The sequence below is a fragment of the Musca autumnalis genome, unplaced genomic scaffold (genome assembly GCF_047663935.1).
Source record: "Musca autumnalis isolate F117 unplaced genomic scaffold, ASM4766393v1 scaffold_5, whole genome shotgun sequence".
Taxonomy (NCBI): Eukaryota; Metazoa; Arthropoda; class Insecta; order Diptera; family Muscidae; genus Musca; species Musca autumnalis.
Genome location: NW_027412088.1, coordinates 30,087,970 through 30,108,008, shown reverse-complemented (window position 1 = coordinate 30,108,008; position 20,039 = coordinate 30,087,970). Strand labels below are relative to the sequence as shown.

Below are 20,039 nucleotides of genomic sequence, written 5' to 3'. Positions count from 1 at the left end.
TTTTTGGTGGTAACGTTTGATGAAAGCGTTTCGGACAATTTGGAGTCAATTTAGCCATGTCCGTCCATCTGTCTAACCGTTTTCTGTTTGGGTTGGCGATATCTCTCGAGTGGATCAACCAATTTGGTCCAAAATTTGGTTCTCGTAATATTTGCTCAAACTTAGAATAAGTTCGAAGATGAGACTTATCGCTCCACTCCTTCGGAATTAAGAGAAGGTGGTAACCGATTGGTTCCAAACTTTGCACGTAGTAATATTTCCTCCAGACATAAATCAGCTTCGACTATGGACAATATCGAACCACTTTTTTGGATACATCCCCCACAAAAATTCAAAAGTTTTTAACACAAGTGCTGTTTAGGGACTCTTATCGGATCGGCTTGAATTTTCTGTGGTAGGTTTTGATCACGGCCCCTTTCACGACGGTACATTTTTTTTAAGAACAAGTTAATACTTCCTGAGATATTGTACCATAAACTCTAAGAAACCCTAAGCACGAAAACTTCTTAAAATTTCTTCTAAACGTATGTAGATCAAAGTTTAATATGGTCTACATAGGAAAACATCCCTCACAAATGCTCAACATTTTAGAACAAATACCAGTTAATGGGCTATTCGAGGACAGTTTGCAAGTTTTGTACCAAAAGTACAGCGATGTACTCAGTGTACATTCCCTGAAAATCGGTTTAGTAGCTTTGTAGATATAACAGATATAAAAAAGTAGGCGTGGTCAATTTTTCTTTCCGTAAAAACCTATGTTGGACTATGACGAACAAACAGAAAGAAAAATTGGCCCAAGGCAAATTTATAAAAGATAGAAGTGACAATCAGCTGTATTTTTACTTTTTTTTTGTAAATTTGGTTTTCAAAATGTAATAGGGCCAACTCTTTGAAACTACGAAATTTGCTACCATAAAATCGTCACCATATATGCCTGAAGACGTAACCCACAAAATCAAAACTTTACAGGAAAAGCAAAAAACGTTGTAAAATAAAAAACTGTTTTATAGAATATCAGTCTTATGAGGGCGAGTAATTGGAGCATTATCAATCATGTACGAATAAGAGTAAGGAATGAAACTAAAACCGCGAAAACGCTTGGTTTTGAGATCCGTCATTACAACGGCATCGGCAATATTATCCCATTTTCCCAAATGTCATTATACCCTCCACCATAGGATGGGGGTATATTAAGTTTGTCACTACGTAAGTAACTACTCGAAATAATCATTGTAGACCCCACAAAGTATATATATTCTTGATCAGCGTGAAATTCTACATCGATATAGCCATATCCGTCCGTTTGTCCGTCTGTCTGTCTGTCCGTCTGTGGAAATCATTCTAGCGTCTGAACGGATTGACGTAGGTTCATGAAATTTTGGGAAAACGGGCTATGTAGGTCCACGCTTTCGTATAGCCCCCATACAAAATGACGCGTGACGCGTCGTCGTTTTAAGGAATTTTTAAGATATTTGGTCCATTTTACCACCGAATTGATTGTAATTTGGTACTTTGTGTCTCCAGAGGCCAAAAAACATTCCTACCAAAGTTGGGTTATATAGGTCTACGTTTTGGTATAGCCCCCATATAGGCCCCTTATAAAGTACGCGTCATTTTAATATATTTTGAATGTATTTGACCCATTTGACCAAAGAATCGGTTGTAACTTTGTATTTTGTGTTTCCAGGGGCTAAGATACATTTCTATAGCCCCCATAATACAATATCTCCCGATTTTCGATATTTTGAACGTTTTAGCCTCATTATCACACCGAGATGGCTGAAATTTGGTATTTAGTCTTCTTTAGGCGTATAAAACTTTTCCCCAGAATTTTGTAAGTATAGGTCCACGCCATTATATAGTCCCCATAGAACGGTACCTTCCGAATTTCGGTATTTTGAAGGTTGTGGCCACATTAATCCACCGAAATGTCTGAAATTTGTGGAAGTTGAAATTTTCCAGAGCATTTATTTTAGCTTTATGTATCAGATTCAATCAAAAAACGAATTTCGAGTTTCATGTTGGTTACGTCTTCGAGCATTTATGGTGACGAAATACTTCTTTTCATCACAAACGTGTAATAACAATGACCTAAGACAGTTCTGTATTCTTTATATTTACATTTTGATTCAAATTTGTTCTATTTTAGAGGATTTTCAAAATGTATTTACATATGTTTTTCCTGAGAAAATTTTTAGAACGACCCCATTATTCAATAGTTTCTTTGACATTAAATTTTCAATAACAACAATGTTGTTTTTGTAAATTTGTTAGTTGTTGTAATTCATGCATTTACCTTATATAAATTTGTCTTGAATTGACCAAATCGGTCGTTCTCAACTGATGCAATTACCAACGAACGACATTTGATTTTAATTTATATAGATAGATTTGCCCTATCCATTGGTGTCTGAGAGTGATAAGATCAGTCATTCAGATTTCATAGTTTAAAATTGTTTAAAATTATTGACCTCTATTTTTGTTCTATTCAAAATGTCCAATTTATCTTTAATAGAAAATTTTCTTGAATCCTTAAATTTTTTATTTCTTTTATACTTTAAGTTATTTTAATACATCCATTCGTATGTGTTGTATCAGTTATGAAATAATAAAAATATTAATATTCAAAAAAAAAAAAAAACAAAACGTAAAAACAAGGGGAGCATATCGTGCAAAAATACTAAACACAACCTAAATTTCAATAAAAAAACAACTAAATTATTTTAATGATACAAACATAAAAATGGTAAGAGAACAACAACAACAAACTATATTTAAATAAATGAGCAACAAATTAGACATAAATACATCTGTATAAAACAAATATTGATTTTCGTTGCTCTAGCAAACAATGTAAATGTATTTTTATTTTAACACAGAATTGGTCAAAAAGGAGCAAAAAATATTTTAACACAATCTTCGAAGGATTGAAAGACCTTCGAATTATCTTATTTGAGTTTTTACTTTGATTCTATTGTGAATACATTAAACTTTGATTTCATTTCAACGAATATGATGACGACAACAGTAACTACAACATCAACAACAACCAAACAAATGAAAATGTTAACAACAACAACAACAAAATGTGTTTTTTATAGTCTTAATCACAAAACCATAACAAACTATTTAAATTGTCAAACAAAGTGAATTATAAGAAAAAGAAGAAAAACAAATATATATTAAGTAAAATAAATTTATAAAAAAATTAAATATTAACAAAAAATTATTTTTAAATAAAGCAAAAATAAAAACAAACAAGGAAATGGAAAAATTGAATATTAAATGACTTATTGGTTGTTATGGAATTTCTTAAAGCTGGAGGGTAAGTGACAAAGAAAATGTAATACGTATATACAAGGCCTTCGTTGAGACGTACATATGTATGTCTTGTCTCACATAAAAACTAAATTCGTTCAACATACTACTCAACTCTTGTAATTGTTGACAGTTTTTGATGAATAAATCAAATATTAAAAAAAATGTTTGGAATTATTTCGAAAGAATTTGCTTTCGAATAGTGGCAATATTCACTTGAAAACTGTTGAAAGATATAGGATTTGAATAGCTACGCTTTAATAAAAAAAATTTTGCTGCCAATGGAATCGACACTTCCTTCATATTTTGTAATACAAAATCAACAAACATTCATGGTGTATCAATAAAGGCTTTAAATCGAAAAACGGTATTTCAGCACGTGGTTTAGAATCTTTTTTTGTTGTCACTATGAAACGCAAAAGCACCAAAAACAGTAATTGCCTTGGTCACCTGGTTTATTCCAAATTATAACGGCAATGACGTCATTGCCCAATGATATTTCATACACAGGCAAGCCAATCGATGAACTAATAACTTCTGACCACCTCTCTGCTGTCCTAAAGTTTTTTTTTTTTAATTAAAAATCCGACAAATATTTCAAAATATTTTTATTGTATTAAGGTATGTTAATTACACCAATTGTAACATTTTTCAATTGCATTACTCCTAAGATTTTCTCATAAGCACGACTTTCTTCTTCCTCTTGGATTAAAATGCCTAAAAAAGAAAAACAAAATCAATGTTAAAGAAATTTAAAATAATTTATAGAGATCTTAAATCGGTCTCACAAATATAACAAAAAAGTCGTTTCCTCCCACAGATGTCTGTAGTGTATTTCTGTAACTCATTTTTGGAGTTACCAACAAAAATCGGTAAAACAAAAACGCAAAATTATGAATGAAAAGTATGAATAAAAGTTGACAGCACTGTTGATATCGGTAGGACTTAGCGACAGTTTTCTTTTGGTTGTTAACTTACCGAAAAATTTCGTTAATTAGCGAAATTATAAGAATTTTAAATTTTTCCAATTTTTGTCGATATCTCAAAAAATGACTTACAGAATTCCACCACTGCATGCCTTTTCTACAGATTTTCCATAAAGAAAAGAATCGAGGTCTTCCAAATACAGTAGACCTTTCACAAACCTTCTATACACGACATACTACTCTCCGGTCTTCTTTAGACAGAATATCTTCTAGAGATCTTCTAAATACCAAAGATCTTCTAGAGACAGACATACATAAGACCTTCCACAGGATTTCTGCAGACGAAAAATCACGACAAAAACAGGTCTTCCGACCGACCTTCTACAGGCCCACTATAAAGAGAAAACCTTGCACAGGTCTTCTGTAGACAAAAGGCTTTCTATAGACATATGGCCATCTGCAGAACTTCTGTATACAGAAGACTACCTTAAAACAGCTCTTCTATAGACAGGAAACTTTGCACAAGTTTTCTATAGAGGGAAGTCTTTCTGTTGGGCATTTTTACACAGAAGACCTTCTACTGGTCCCATAAAAACCGAAGTCCATCTACAGGTCTTCTAAAGGCAGAAGACCTTTTACGGGCCTACTATAAAAGCCTTTCACAGGTCTTCTATAGGAAACATGGTCTCTGTTAGAAGACCTTCTATAGATAGAAGACCTACTATAAGTCTTCTGTAGACTGTGCACCTTACACCGGTCTTCTATAGAGAGATTACCTTCCCCTAGCATTCTACGTGCAAAAGACCTTCCACAAGTTGTCTATAGCAAGAATACCTTCTAGAGGCTTTCTAAACAGAGATGACCTTTCACAGGTTTTAGACAGGAGGCCTTCTACAGTGTTTTTAAAGGCTGGTAAACTTCTACGGGTATTTTATAGGCAGAACATCTTCCACTGGTCTTTTATAAAAGAAAGACCTTCCACAGGTGTTCTATAAAACGAAAACCTTCTTCAGGTCTTCTATAGACAAAAATACCTTCTACAGGTCTTCCATAGACAGAAGACTTTCTACAGCAATCGGTAGGCCTTCTTAAGACAGAAGACCTACTACAGGTGTCCTATTGACATTCCACAGGTCTTCTATATACAGAAGATCTTCTATAAACAGAAGATCTTCTAAGGGTCAGAAGTCCTTCTAGAGATCTTCTATAAACATAAGACCTTTAACAGTTCTTCCAAAGAGAAAACCTGCTACATGTCTTCCATGGATGGAATATCTTCCATAAGTCTTCTAACGACAGAAGGCCTTGCACAGGTCACCTATAGACTACTGTCTATCGTCTACAGGTCTTTTATAGATAGAAAACATTCTACAGGTTTTTTAAAGACAGAAGACCTTCTACAGATCGTCTAGAAACAGAAGATTTTGAACATGTCTTCTGGAGATAGAAGACCTTCTACAGGTCTTCTGGAGATAGAAGACTTTCTACAGGTCTTCTGGAGATAGAAAACCTTCTACAGGTCTTCTGCAGATAGAAGACCTTCAACATGTCTTCTGGAGATAGAAGACATTCTACAGATCTTCTGGAGATAGAAGACCTTCTACATGTCTTCTGGAGATAGAAGACCTTCTACAGGTCTTCTGGAGATAGAAGACCTTCTACAGGTCTTCTGGAGATAGAAGACCTTCTACAGTTCTTCTGGAGATAGAAGACCTTCAACATGTCTTCTGGAGATAGAAGACCTTCTACAGGTCTTCTGGAGATTGATGACCTTCTACAGGTCTTCTGGAGATAGAAGACCTTCTACAGGTCTTCTGGAGATAGAAGATCTTCTACAGGTCTTCTATAGACAGAGGCTTTCTACACAAGAGACACAAAACACTTTCTACAGGTTTTGCATAGAGAGCAGACTTTCCACAGGTATCCTATAGAAAGAGGGGCTTCTACAGGTCTTCTATAGAAAAAGACCTCCGTCAGATCTTTTGAAAACCAAAGACCTTCCAAAGGTCTTCTATAGACCAACGACCTTTCTCAGGTCTTCTATAGGCAAAACACCTTCTACAGCTCTTCTATAGACAGAAAACATTCTATAGGTCTTCTAGAGGCAACATACCTTCTACAGGTCTTCTATAGACAGAAGACCTTCTACAAATCTTCCAGAAACAGAAGGCCTTCTACAGATCTTCTAGAAACAGAGGATCTTCTTCATGTCTTCTGGACATAGAAGATCTTCTGGAGATAGAAGACCTTCTACAGGTCTTCTGGAAATAGAAGACCATCTACAGGTCTTCTATAGACAGAGACTTTCTGCACAAGAGACACAAAGCACTTTCTACTGCTTTTGCATAGAGAGAAAACCTTCCACAGGTATAGAGAGAAGGGCCTCTATAGACAGAAAACCTCCGCCAGGTCTTTTGTAAACCATAGACCTTCCAAAGGTCTTCTATAAACCAACGACCTTTCTCAGGTCTTCTATAGGCAAAACACCTTCTATAGACCTTCTATACCTTCTACAATTCTGCTATAAACAGAATACCTTTTACAGGGCAGAAAACCTTCCACAGGTCATCTATAGGCAGTACATCGTCTACAGCTCTTCTATAGACAGAAAACATTCTACAGGTCTTTTAGAGACAAAATACCTTCTACAGGTCTTTTATAGACAGAATACCTTCTACAGATCTTCTACATGTCTTCTGGAGACAGAATACCTTCTACAGGTCTTCTGGAAATAGAAGACCTTTTACAGGTCTTCTGGAAATAGAAGACCATCTACAGGTCTTCTATAGACAGAGACTTTTTACACAAGAGAAACAAAAGACTTTCTACAGATTTTGCATAGAGAGAAGACCTTCCACAGGTAGCCTATAGAGAGAAGACCTTCTATAGGTCCTCTACAGACAGAGGACCTCCGTCAGGTCTTTTGTAAGCCAAAGACCTTCCAAAGGCCTTCTATAGACAGAGACTTTTTACACAAGAGAAACAAAAGACTTTCTACAGATTTTGCATAGAGAGAAGACCTTCCACAGGCAGCCTATAGAGAGAAGACCTTCTATAGGTCCTCTACAGACAGAGGACCTCCGTCCGGTCTTTTGTAAACCAAAGACCTTCCAAAGGTCTTCTACAGACCAATGACCTTTCTCAGATCTTATATAGGCAAAAGAACTTCTGTCAATTTTCTATTTACTTACTTACTTAGTTGGCCCATTACAGAACATTTGTTCCATAGACCGAACTAAGAAAAGATCTCCATTCCTCTCTGTTTTTCGCTTGACTTTTTGGAATACCGCGCCTTTCCATTTCTTCATCCACCTGTGTGCTCCATCGAAGCTTAGGCCTGCCGATTCTGCGTGCACCGCCATGTGGCATGTATTCATACGCCTTTTTAGCGGGTTCATCATCTCTCATTCTCATGATATGGCCTAGCCAACGCAATCGTTGCATCTCGATACGTTTAACTATATGCATGTCTTTGTATAGCTTATATAGCTCGTGGTTCATACGACGTCGATATTCACCGTCAACGCAAATCGGTCCGTAGATCTTTCGAAGAATTTTCCTCTCAAACACACCAAGCACTGCCTTATCTGCTTGCGCAAGTACCCATGCTTCGGAGCCATACATTAGCACGGGTAGTATCAGCGTTTTGTATAGTGTTATTTTTGTTTGACGAGATGTGGCTTTGTTTTTAAATTGCTTACTTAATCCATAGTAGCATCTGTTGGCCAATACAATTCTTCTTCTTATTTCACAACTGATGTTGTATGTTGTGTTTATGACAGTGCCGAGGTAGACGAAGTCTTTAACTACCTCAAAATTGTAGGTACCAACTTCTACGGTTGGTCCGAGCTCTATGGACGCTTTGCGCGTCGACACCATCAATTTGGTCTTTTCGCCGTTTACCGCCAGACCCACTTTCGCAGATTCTGCTTCGACCTTCCTAAAGGTATCAGTTACTTCCTTTACTGATCGTCCCATGATGTCTATGTCATCAGCATAGGCAAGTAACATGTGGCTATTGGTGTAAATTGTGCCATTTCTTTTGACATTTGCATCTCGTATTACCTTTTCCAGCAAAATGTTGAATAGGTCACACGAAAGGCTGTCTCCTTGTATGAAACCTCTTTTGGTACAAAATTCTTCGGAGAGGTTCTTTCCAATTTTAACTGAGGACCTAGTATCAGTTAGAGTCATCTTACAAAGCCGGATGAGCTTTGCGGGAATACCAAATTCAGACATTGCATGGAATACCTTTGATCGGAGGGGACTGTCGAATGCAGCTTTATAATCGACAAAAAGATGAAATGTGTCGATCTGCATCTCTTGGGTCTTCTCTAGGATTTGCCGCAGGGTAAATATCTGGTCAATGGTGGACTTGCCAGGTCTAAAGCCACATTGGTATGGTCCAATTATCTCGTTGACCATAGTCTTTATTCGTTCGCACAGTATCCCTGACACTATCTTATAGGCAATAGGGAGTAGACTTATGCCCCTATAGTTGGAGCATACAGTCTTATCTCCTTTTTTGTGGACGGGACATAGGATGCTCAGGTTCCAATCGTCGGGTACGCATTCTTCCTGCCAGATGGTGCTAACTAGCTGATGCATACACCTTATCAGCGCGTCGCCTCCGGTTTTAAACAGCTCGGCTGGTAAGCCATCGGCTCCTGCTGCTTTATTATTCTTCAGCCGGTTGATTGCTGTTTTTACCTCATCTTGGCCGGGTGGTATACATTCTATACCATCTTCTGGGATTGGATCTGCGGTATCATCGTCTTCGCCACTATTGGATACCAGCAGATTGGAGAAATGTTCCTTCCATATCCTGAGCACGCTATCTGTATCTGTTACCAGATTACCTTGCTGGTCTCTACAGGAGGATGTGCCTGTACCAAAGCCATCTGTTTGATGTTTCACTCTTTGGTAGAATTTTCGGACTTCATTCTGGCTCCTGTACATCTCGATTTTTTCACACTCCCGCTTTTCCATTTCTCTCTTTTTCTTGCGGAAAAGACGTTTCTCTTCTCTCCTTTTCTCCCGATATCTCTCTCGTGCGCTACGCGTTGCTACTGATTGTAAAGTAGCTCTATATGCCGCATTTTTATCTTCGGTAGCAGCACGGCACTCCTGGTCATACCATGAATTCCTTTGTGGAGGTCTCTGAAATCCAAGCATGGATTTTGCGGCTGTTTGCATGGAGTGGGCAATATTTTGCCATTGTGTTGTTATGTTATCGGGACAAGGAGTGCTCGCGTTAAGCAATTGGGCTAGTTGAGTGGAATATGCTGTGGCTATCTGTTGTGTTTGCAGCCTATCGATGTCCAACTTCCGCATTGTGTCTGTTCGTGCTTTATTTGCAACGTTTAGACGGGTACGTACCTTTGCTGCAACAAGATAGTGGTCCGAATCAATGTTTGCGCCTCGGAACGATCGTACATCCAACACGCTGGATGAATGTCTTCCATCTATCACAACATGATCAATTTGATTACTTGTTCTTTGATCTGGGGACAGCCAGGTGCCCTTATGAATATCGAGATGATTAAATCTGGTACTGCTAACTACCATGTTTTTTGCAGCTGCAAAGTCTATCAGCCTCATACCATTGTCAGATGTTTCACTGTGGAGACTGAATTTCCCGACTGTTGGGCCAAAGATATTCTCCTTTCCAATTTCGGCATTAAAATCGCCTAGAATGATTTTAATGTCATGGGCAGTGCAACGGTCATATGTTTCTTCTAAGCGCTCGTAAAATATATCTTTGGTCTGTTCGTCCTTTTCTTCAGTGGGAGCATGAGCACAAATAAAGCTGATGTTGAAGAATTTAGATTTTATTGGAATTGCAGCAAGTCTTTCATTCACTGGGGTGAAGCTGGATACCAGATGTTTTAGTCTCCGACTAACTACGAATCCGCAACCAAACTCATGCTTTACGTCATGGCAGCTATAATACAGTGCGTCACCTTTAGGTGTTGTTGTGACGCCTTTCCCAATCCATCGTATTTCCTGTATGGCAGTAATATCGGCCTTGTACTTTTCAAGTACGTCTGCCAATGCGAAGACTGCACCTTCTCTATAAAGAGTGCGAACATTCCAGGTGCAGATTCGCAGATCATGGTCCTTAAAACGTTTGCGGGGTTCGTCAACTTTAGAGGAGTTTGTTTTTCTTTTCTTTCGTTTTTTCATAGTAGGATGTTTTTTCTAGGGGAGGGTTACTAACCCGACGCCCAAACCCAAGTTTTTAACGTTCTTATGGGTGAACGCGCGGCACATGTTAGCTCACTACCTTTAACGGGTGTTAAAGGCAGTTCCCCAGGTGACACCACGGGGAGGTCAGTGTCCACTTGAGATGAAAGAGGGACCAAGATAAATCCTGGGCTTTGCCATGTTAAAGCCGGTCAAGACCGTTGCTTGGTATCATTCATCCCCTACGTCACCCGTCATTGTTACGGAATTAGATTTAACTAATCTCCGTGTAGACGTTGTTTTATTCCCCAGTACGATTTGTACCAAATAAAACAGGCTTCGTTTTAGATTACGTTTCAGTTCACGCTTACGTTCAGTTCAACGCTTAAAACACAACTAACTCGTCATTGCTAGTTCCACCTGTATTTATACCCCAAAATCTCCCTGTTCGAGAGTCCTCTAGAACACGTCTGGCAACACCTCGAATCTGTACAACGAACATACAGACGCACATTCGCACTAAACGAACAACCAGACCCACATACATGGGGGAAGATCAATACAAGTGGACAAACACACTAATGACGTAATTACAACAACAAACAAATGCAAGAAATAAAGAAGTAGGAAACTAAACGATAATTACATGATTATGGAGAACAAACAAAAGCACATTAATAAAAGCTAAAGTAAGAACTAGAATGATGAAGAGAATTCTACATGGTAGTTGTTGCTGTTGCTTAAATACAGTAACTGCGTAATAAAACTTTACGTTACAATTCAAATTTTTAAGTTAACGGAAATTAAACTAAATTAACTTATACCTATCAGTTACATTCGTAACAATATGTTCTAACATAAAAATATATGTTGTAACATAAAATAGGTTTGGATCCAAACATACATATGTTATGTTAGGGACTATATGCTTGTTGGATCCAAACATATTTTATATGTTTGCTGAATTTTTTTTCTGCGTGTGTAGAACGAATATCTTCTACAGGTATTCTGTTATTCTCTAGGCAGAAGACCTAAAAAAGGTCTTCTAATAAATGGAAGGTCAGAAGACTTTCCACAAATCTTCTTCAGGCGGAAGACCTTCTACAGGTCTTCTAATGAAAGAAAAGCTGTTAAATGTTTTCTATAGACAGGATACCTTTCATAGGTCTTCTATAGACAGAAAACTTCACAGGCTTTCTAGTAGCGGAAGACCTTCTGTCTCTAGAATTTCTGTAGAAGGTCTCTTGTCTATCTCTTGTCTTCTGCCTTTAAAATATATTCCAACCGTGGAAGGTCTTCCGTCTGTAGAAGACATGCTAAAATGTAGTGTTTATTATACAACTTATAGAAATTCTTCTGTCAACCGAAGTCCCTTCGAATGTCTTTTGTCTAAATGGAGATTTAGATAGTCTTTTGTCTAGAGGAAACATATAGAAATGTTTCTTCCATTCTTCTGCAGAAGACTTGTAAAAGTTATTCTGTCCATAGAAGTTCTGTGGAAGACCAAAAGAAATTCTTCTTTTTAAAGAAGAGTTTAAACGAAAATTCAAATCAAAACATGAAGAAGGTCTTCTGTCTGTGGAAGACGCATATAAACTCTTCTGCCTAAATAATGTAGAAGGTATTCTATCTATAGAATACCTGTGAAAGGTTTTCTCTCTCGCTCGATTGAAGGCTTCTATAAAGAGAAATAATTTTTGAAAAACTTACCTGCAAAACTAGCTGAGACAAAGCATACAATACTGCCAACAACGAATGCTCTAAAAGCTACGGAAGTTATGATACCACGGCTTTTGGGAGCCATGGCACCCAAGATGCCAATCAACATACCCATAGAACTGGGATTTGCAAAACCACAAACAGCGAATGTTGCTATTCCAATGCTACGAGTCTGAAACAAAAGAAAAATAGCTTCAATTACAAATAAAAACGCACATAAGTCTGTCCATTAAATATTTTTGCAAAATTATATTTTCTGATTGGAGAATAAATTTAATAGTTAAAAAAACACTAAGATTATTATATACACGGAGGAAAAAAGGTTTCTCTAACATATGTCCAAAACATATTTTGCAGCAAACATATAGTTGTTTGCAATCAGTCCCAAACATAACATATGTTTGGGTCCTGCAAACAAATATATGTTTGGGTGCAAACAAATATATGTTTGGGCGCAAACAAATATATGTTTGGGTGCAAACAAATATATGTTTGGCGGCACACAAATTATATGTTTGGGAATAAACAAATATTTGTTTGGATGCAAACAAATACAAACCCAAAAGCCACAAAAAAAACATGCACCAGTGGGTGCTTACTGAGAGCAAGGGAGCGTAAATTTCAATGTAAAACACATTGAAATGTATGCTCACTTTCTCTCAGTAAGCGCTCACTGGCTTTCTCTAACAAATACACACATTTATTAATGGTGGTGGTTTATTGAAAGGCATAGAAATACCAAACAAAAGCAAAAAAGGTAAAAATAAAGTATAAACACTCACTGGACAGACGTTAATATGAAATAGTACTCACACTTATGGCATTATTTGCAATCAATACTCCCAAACGTTCATAGGCCACAAATTCATTGATTATGGTTTTGGTTGCCACAATTTTGGCAACTTCATTACAATCCTCCCATGGAACGCCCATTCCCCAGGCTAAGGGTATAAACAATTTTGAGAAAAGCCATTCAAAATCTATAAATTCTAGGCCTACTAAACTACCAAACCAGCTGACCACAGCATTGAGGAAGGCAATAAAAGCAACAAAGGCCACAAGATTGGCAGTGACACCCAAGACAATTTGTATGGCATTGCTGGCACCATTTGAGGCAGCATCCAACAGGGAAGAATCTTCTCTATAAAAAACAGAGATATAAAGTAAACAAAAACAAATAGAAATTTCATTTTTACTTACGATTTCTCCAATTGTATGTTACCTGCTGCCGTTTTACTCTCCTCCGTCTCCGGCATATATAATTTCGATATTGCCAAGGCCGCTGGTGCTGCCATAACACTTGATGTTATCAAATGTGCTGGTGATGCTCCAAAACTAAGATATGCTGCCAAAACAGAACCGGATACCGTGGCAAATCCCGACACCATAATCGAATGAATTTCACTGGCTGTCAAATGTTTAATATAAGGCCTGATAAGTACCGCACTTTCTGTCATGGATAGGACAATATTTGCCGCCGCCGTAACACTTTCACACACTGTGGTGCCAAGCATTTGTGACAGTATCCAACCCAGCTTCATCACCACCCATTGCATAACACCCATATAGTATAGAATTGATATTAAGAAACTAAAGAAAAACACCACCGATAGTATGGCAAAAGCAAAGACACCTTGATTGAGGATGATATCATCACCGTAGACAAAACGACTGCCCTCGTCGGCAAAGGAGAGGAAATTTGCTGTCCTATTGCCAATGCATTCAAAAATACTACGTCCCACACTCCAGCGTATGCAGATAATGCCCAAGATAAATTGACTTGTTATCCCCGTTATCACCAGACGCCAATTTATGGCCGAACGATTTGTGGAGAACACATAACCACAGACTATAAAGAAGCATGGAGCCGCCAGGGAGGCCAATTTTTGTGGTCGATCTTTGGTTTCGTAATATAGAAATACTGCTAGAGCTACCAGCAAAATACCGATTAATATTGCCGAAATTGATCTGAAATATATAGGGAAGTATATATATGTAAATGTAACCATTATTTATATCTTGAACTCCTCTACCTTTGCCGACTGAAACCCATCCACCATCTATCGAAGTGTACCAGATATTCCCGATGTAATCTACGTCCCAATGTGGGTTTGAAGATTTTATAGTACACCAAGCCAAGGTAGATGAAACCAAGAAACAAAATGAGAAACCCATAGCCATCACAAAATCGCATGGAACAATAGACGGCATCCTTTTCCAAGGCCAAGTTACAGTAATGGTTGTTGTCTGAAAGAAAAGAACAAAACAATACTATGTAAATTTGATAAAACATATTTTAATATTGAAACAATGAAAAACAAACGGAAACAACATCCAACTCTTTACCACCTTCCCTAATGCTGAGACAAAAAGTTCCCTAAAAGTCTATGATGGCTACTGGATCACCTGCGGACCTACATTTTACCTTCTTTAAAATTAGTAAACTAACATGTTCATCCATACAGACTAAAAAGTAATTTGAAAGGGCGTCAAATACTAATAAAAATACAATCATATGCAAAGAACACAGTGTAGTGGAGTTCGTCTTCGGACGGCTCACCGTGAAGACATAAATTTCAGTGTAGAGGCTAGCCTACGGGCTTTAAAAATTAAGTTTACAAAATGGCGGTATATTAAGCCAACACTTAACATGTGCGTTATCGAATAATAACCTAAAACTCAATTAGAAAATAAGTGGATTCATCGCTATTGCTTGTTTTGGAGTTACCTGCAAACATCTAACTTCGTTAAATCGCATAAAATCGATTTATTTTAAGTTCATAAAAAAACAATTTAGGAACCTACATTTTTATTATTACACTTTCTCAATAAGATATAACTAAAAAGTCTCGCAGGGTCCCGCTGTTATAATGGTACAAACATTTAGAGGAGGTCTCGAACTATCAGTTTTTATACCCTCAGCATTTATGCTAAAGATGGTATATACACTTTCATACGGGCAAAATGTGCCTCATCGATAATGGTTTTAGACCCCAAGTATGTTGAACGAAATGTGTTTCAGACAAATTGGAGTTGATTTAGCCATGTCCGTCCGTCTGTCTCTCTGGCTGGCTGGAGCGCACGATAACTCTGGAACGGATCTGCCGATTCGGTCCAAAAGGTGGCCTTCATAATATTTTGTGCTAACTTAGTTTAAGTTCGAAGATAAGCCATATCGGTCCACTCCTTCATAACTAACCATAACTCTTGATGGGAGTGACCGGTCCATACTTTACACATCCTAATATATCTACCATATATAGATCAGTTTGGAATATGGACTATATTTATCCACTCCTTCGGATAAATTCGCTTTAAGAACTGCTCTCGAATCACTTTAGTTTTTGTTAACGCAACTTGCATTCGCTGCCTCAATTACGACAGTAAAAGTTTTTTCAGGGGCAAATCCATACTTCTTGAAAAAGAAGCCCGAAAGTTGTAAAACACCCCTATGGCAAGATATCGCTCATTTACTCAAAGAGTGACATAACTCATGTCCCGTCCTAGGGACCTCTGTCGTCTGGAGTTAGAAACGGTTCACCGCCGTCGCTGGCAAGGTGGCATTTGCCCTGGCTTTAGCTCAGCCTGCGGGGCCGCAGTTCTTGCAGGTGAAAAGATTCTGGACAGAGAGGACAAAAAAATCAAATCTATTGCTACGGATGATACAACCAAAAAAGGACAACAAATCATGTCATGTACTCTTACCGTACGTTCAGACTACACTCGATTAAGCCGATCCAAATAAATCAAGATAATGTACTTAACCGTCGTGTAAGGTATAGTCTAAACAAGGATATAATTGGAATATGAATTCGATTGGTTTTTTTTGGCACCGATTTGTTGTTTATAGTGCCGGAGGAATCCCACCCCACCATTGTATTCAAGATCTCCATAATATATATAGAATAACCCTACTTCCCGCCAACTGCTGTTCGTCTACGTTTCCTTACCTTTTACTCACTGGCTAACTACATTACAGAACGCTTTTCATTTTCAATTCATTTCACGTTATAAATGGTTTTATTTGTTGTTATTTTAATACAAATTACTTCATTTGGACAGACATCAGTTAATTTCAGGTAAGGTATGTAATTAATATAAACAAAGAAAATACAATATTGTGACAATTCTAATAATTTTCGGCCTTTTTAAGAAAATTCGAACATTCTTCATGTAGGATTGGAGTGAATAATTAATGGTATCTGCCAGATTAAATGTTTTTGTTTCTTCTACAGGTTCTAGTGGCAATGTGCAGGATGGATACACCGCAACAGACTGAGGATGATGTCGGACGCCTTATCTATCAACCTATGGCTCTTCCCAAGGAATAGTATTTGTAAGGTAAGTATGTATTCGCAAGGTAAGTATTGGCGGTTAATTATATTCCAGGTCTTGAACATGTAAATTGCAAAACATTATTTCCTACATAGGTTTAAATTTCTTTTTTTTTGTTTTTTTTTTTTCTTTATAGATTCAGAAAGGACAACAAATGGAGTGGAAAACGCCTGCACTGTATGGCGAATTACGATGGAATCACTGACCCTAGCTTGAGCTCAACCACAGGTTCTATACACTTTACCCAATGAGGAACACGGTAAGTAAACGATAACTACTCACTTGTTAACCCTTCTCTTCTAATATATTTCTTCTATTTTCTTATCTGTTCATGTTTCCTACCCGGAATCTAATTACGAGCGTTTGTCTGTTCGAGTTCGGTGGTCATAAAAGTTCAATGGGAAAGATACCAAAGGCAAGCCTGGATGGACATGCCGTTATTGCAGCGCCTCCCTCGATGGATTGGAGTTGTGATGAGTATGGCTCCACGATGTAATTTATTTTGGCGATATATTTGGGTTTAAAATGATATTTTTAATCACTTTTTTTTTCTCTTGACTTTTGTTCTCAATTTTCGTTAAAGTTTGTTTGGTTTATGTTTCAGTTTGTTACAATAGTTTATGTACAATATTTTATTTTATGTACAATTTTACTATATTTTAATAATTTTTCTTTTCAGGATAAATTTTGATTCTTTTAGTCTTTGTACTTTGTTTTCATGTGTTTGAACCCTATTATAAGGGATAAATTTTATTTCAATAAAGAGATTCACAGATTCACAATTTTAATCTGTCTTTTTTTCCCAATCGTTGGAGCCACACATCCAATCTTCTCAGTAAGTATCATCCAAAAAGGCCGATTTTGATCAATCTTCCTCATAGGAAATTTCTCTGTTCTTCCTCATTTTACTAGACCCTTTTATTTCCCCTCTTTGACGTTTTGCAAATTTATCTACAAAACAGCTGTTTTGTAATATAAATCGTTTTATTCTTCTTATTAATTTTGTGTTTAACCCCTTAAGAGGCGCACACCACACTCAAAAAATGCGTTTTCTGAGTTAGCAATTTCTATTTTTTCTAAGACTTCTACTTTATCTTGTGTCAAATTTTCATGCTGATATCTCTAAAACTCGACGAGTTACAGCTCATTTACTACGAGTTTCGCATAATTAAACACAAAAGTTTTTTTAATTTATGAAGTACTAAAACACTTCAAATCATGCTTGATCATGCACAGAAATTTAGCACTGATATCTGGCTATCTGGTTGCAAAATATGGTCCAAGTAGTTATTTTAGTTTTAGTGTAATAATCTTTTTAAGTTAGGAAGTCAAATTTCAATCGCCAGCTTAAAACGCGTTTTTCTCGAAACTTGATTTTTCGAGATGTGTCACTCTTTGAGTAAATGAGCGATATGTAGTGGCTGGAGAGCTCGAACCGAATACTTTTGTGTGGTTCGAGGATCCTTTGGATCAGAGAATGACTTCGATCATCATCACACTCGTTCATTTACTCGATTTTTGTTCATAACGTTGTTGTGTTTGATCTGTATAGAATGATTGTTTTTAAATAGGCTCGAACAAAACGATCAGGTTGATGAGTTTTATCCGCACACACAAAATTAGCATTTGTGGTTGTGTGTTTTATTCAGTAACAAGGCATGATCGGACATATGACTCGTTGGTAAACGTTCATAAATATGAATTTCGTATTCAATCGTGTTTGCTCTGGCTAAATTATTGTTGACGTGTTCGCTCAACTCAGTGATTTTTTTAATTTCAGTAAATAGCTGTTCGTTTGTTTTCTTTGTTGAAATCGAGGAAAACAGCGAAAGTGTTGCAAGTGGAAGATATACAGTTTCTATCCATCAACGTTTTTTGTGGAAGATATTAACCGATATTTTAAAACTTATACCTACATATTAAATGAATTTCCTTTTTTTAAATACCATTTGTAACCTTGTTGTCATAAACTCAATTTTAATAAAATATTTACTTTAAATAACATTTTTGGGAGACTGTAATTTAAAGAAATTAATTTTGATTAATTAAATAATTTTTAAAATCATATAGGTACCTACTTTTGTGAAATTAAAGTTTGTTTGTTGTGCTTTGTTTGTTGTACATTTAAAAAACACAGTTGTCTGAAATCTCAATGAAATAAACAATATTTTTGTTTTTTATACACGTTTATTAAATTAATACTAATTTATTATTTTTAAATTTTCTACATATTTTAAATCGAAAACATCAGTAATTCTTACAATTATCCACTGTAACTATTTATAAAACACACACAAACTATTTGCGTCTGCTGTGATTTCAATCAGAATAAATGTTCTGAGTTTAAGTACAATCAAATCACTCACTTCACAACGAAAAATCAAAAAAAAAAAAAATAATAATCATTCTGGATGATCGTCCCGTTTGTAGCAATCAAATATAAGTTCGTAAACAGAACAATCAAGCGAGCCACTCGATCGTGAACATCCAACTTCATTCAATTCTAGTTAGATCACAAGATTTTTTGTTTGTGTGAGCGACTCGAATAAACAATTTACAGTCGATGCACAGTGGTGGCACTTACAAGGGAAGGTGTGACAAAAATACTTCTAAATGCTATATCGAACTGAAATTGTTATCAATAGGTCATAGTGGCTTAAAAACACTCTACGTAAAATATTGGGGTCCTCGGTCCAAAATTCCGCGTGGTTTCCATGAAACGAATCATCTTGAATTTAAGTATTTTACTGTTACCAATACATTGTTCAACCAAATTTGCTGTAATCCGGTACCAGGAGTTATTATTGCATTGTAAGCATCCCCACGAAAAATTGTCAGTATTGGTCCATGATGTGGTTTACTTCCCTATGATTTATATATCGATTTATTTGGGCAGATATCAACCAAATATTCTAAGCCACTATGTTCTTATAATGATCTTAGACTTCAGAAATACCATCTTATAAAGAAAGGTCTTATCGGTCCACTTTTGACCACAGCCTCCATATAGGGTTACCATCCTTTTCCTGGTACTTTATAAGATTTAACCACATTTGTCTGCAGAATTACTTGTAATAATGTATTTTTGGTTCTCAATGCGGGAAAAAATCTCCACTTTTTAGCGTGGTCCAACATTAGGGTGTCCCAAAAATAAAATAAGTTATTTGTTAAAGTGAAATCTTTTTTTCGCGAGTTTCCATTACAGTTCTAAGTTACCATGACCATAGAAATCGCTAATAGTACAAAAAACATTATATTGAAACCAAATTTAAGAAAGGATAATAAAATTACCTAAAAATAATCCAAAAAATATAAATTCAGCAACTAAAAAAGGGTGTTAAACTTTTGGTCATTACTGCCAAAACCGCAAATTTCCGCAACAAGTCTATACAGTTTTGAAATCTACAGGCGCTAGGCTTCAATTTGGTGCTGGTGGCCATTTGTGCGAATTTGTGGAAAGTAACTAAAACTTTAAGGAAAATGAAGTTGAGCCAATGGGGGAATACTCCACTCAAACAATCGACAATGAGATTGAACTTCAACAATAAACAAAAC

At 36.6% G+C, this 20,039-nt stretch overlaps 1 protein-coding gene across 3 annotated transcripts in view; it reads right to left on the bottom strand.

Annotated features, from left to right (window-relative positions):
• Nucleotides 1-3,911: 3,911 nt before the first annotated feature.
• The window catches only part of LOC141387332 (uncharacterized transporter YutK-like), a 31,199-nt gene continuing 15,071 nt past the window's right edge, over nt 3,912-20,039 (bottom strand). For 2 of the 3 annotated variants that reach the window (XM_073956885.1, XM_073956884.1), the window contains exons 4-8: nt 14,183-14,396; nt 13,350-14,117; nt 12,963-13,290; nt 12,141-12,321; nt 3,912-4,035 (exon numbers count right to left, since the gene is read on the bottom strand). In XM_073956885.1, the coding sequence (XP_073812986.1) occupies nt 3,935-4,035; nt 12,141-12,321; nt 12,963-13,290; nt 13,350-14,117; nt 14,183-14,396 (1,592 nt within the window). In that variant the 3' untranslated portion in view covers nt 3,912-3,934. Of the gene's footprint in view, nt 4,036-7,435; nt 10,684-12,140; nt 12,322-12,962; nt 13,291-13,349; nt 14,118-14,182; nt 14,397-20,039 lie in introns of those variants that run through there. The other variant, XM_073956883.1, reaches the window with a different exon arrangement.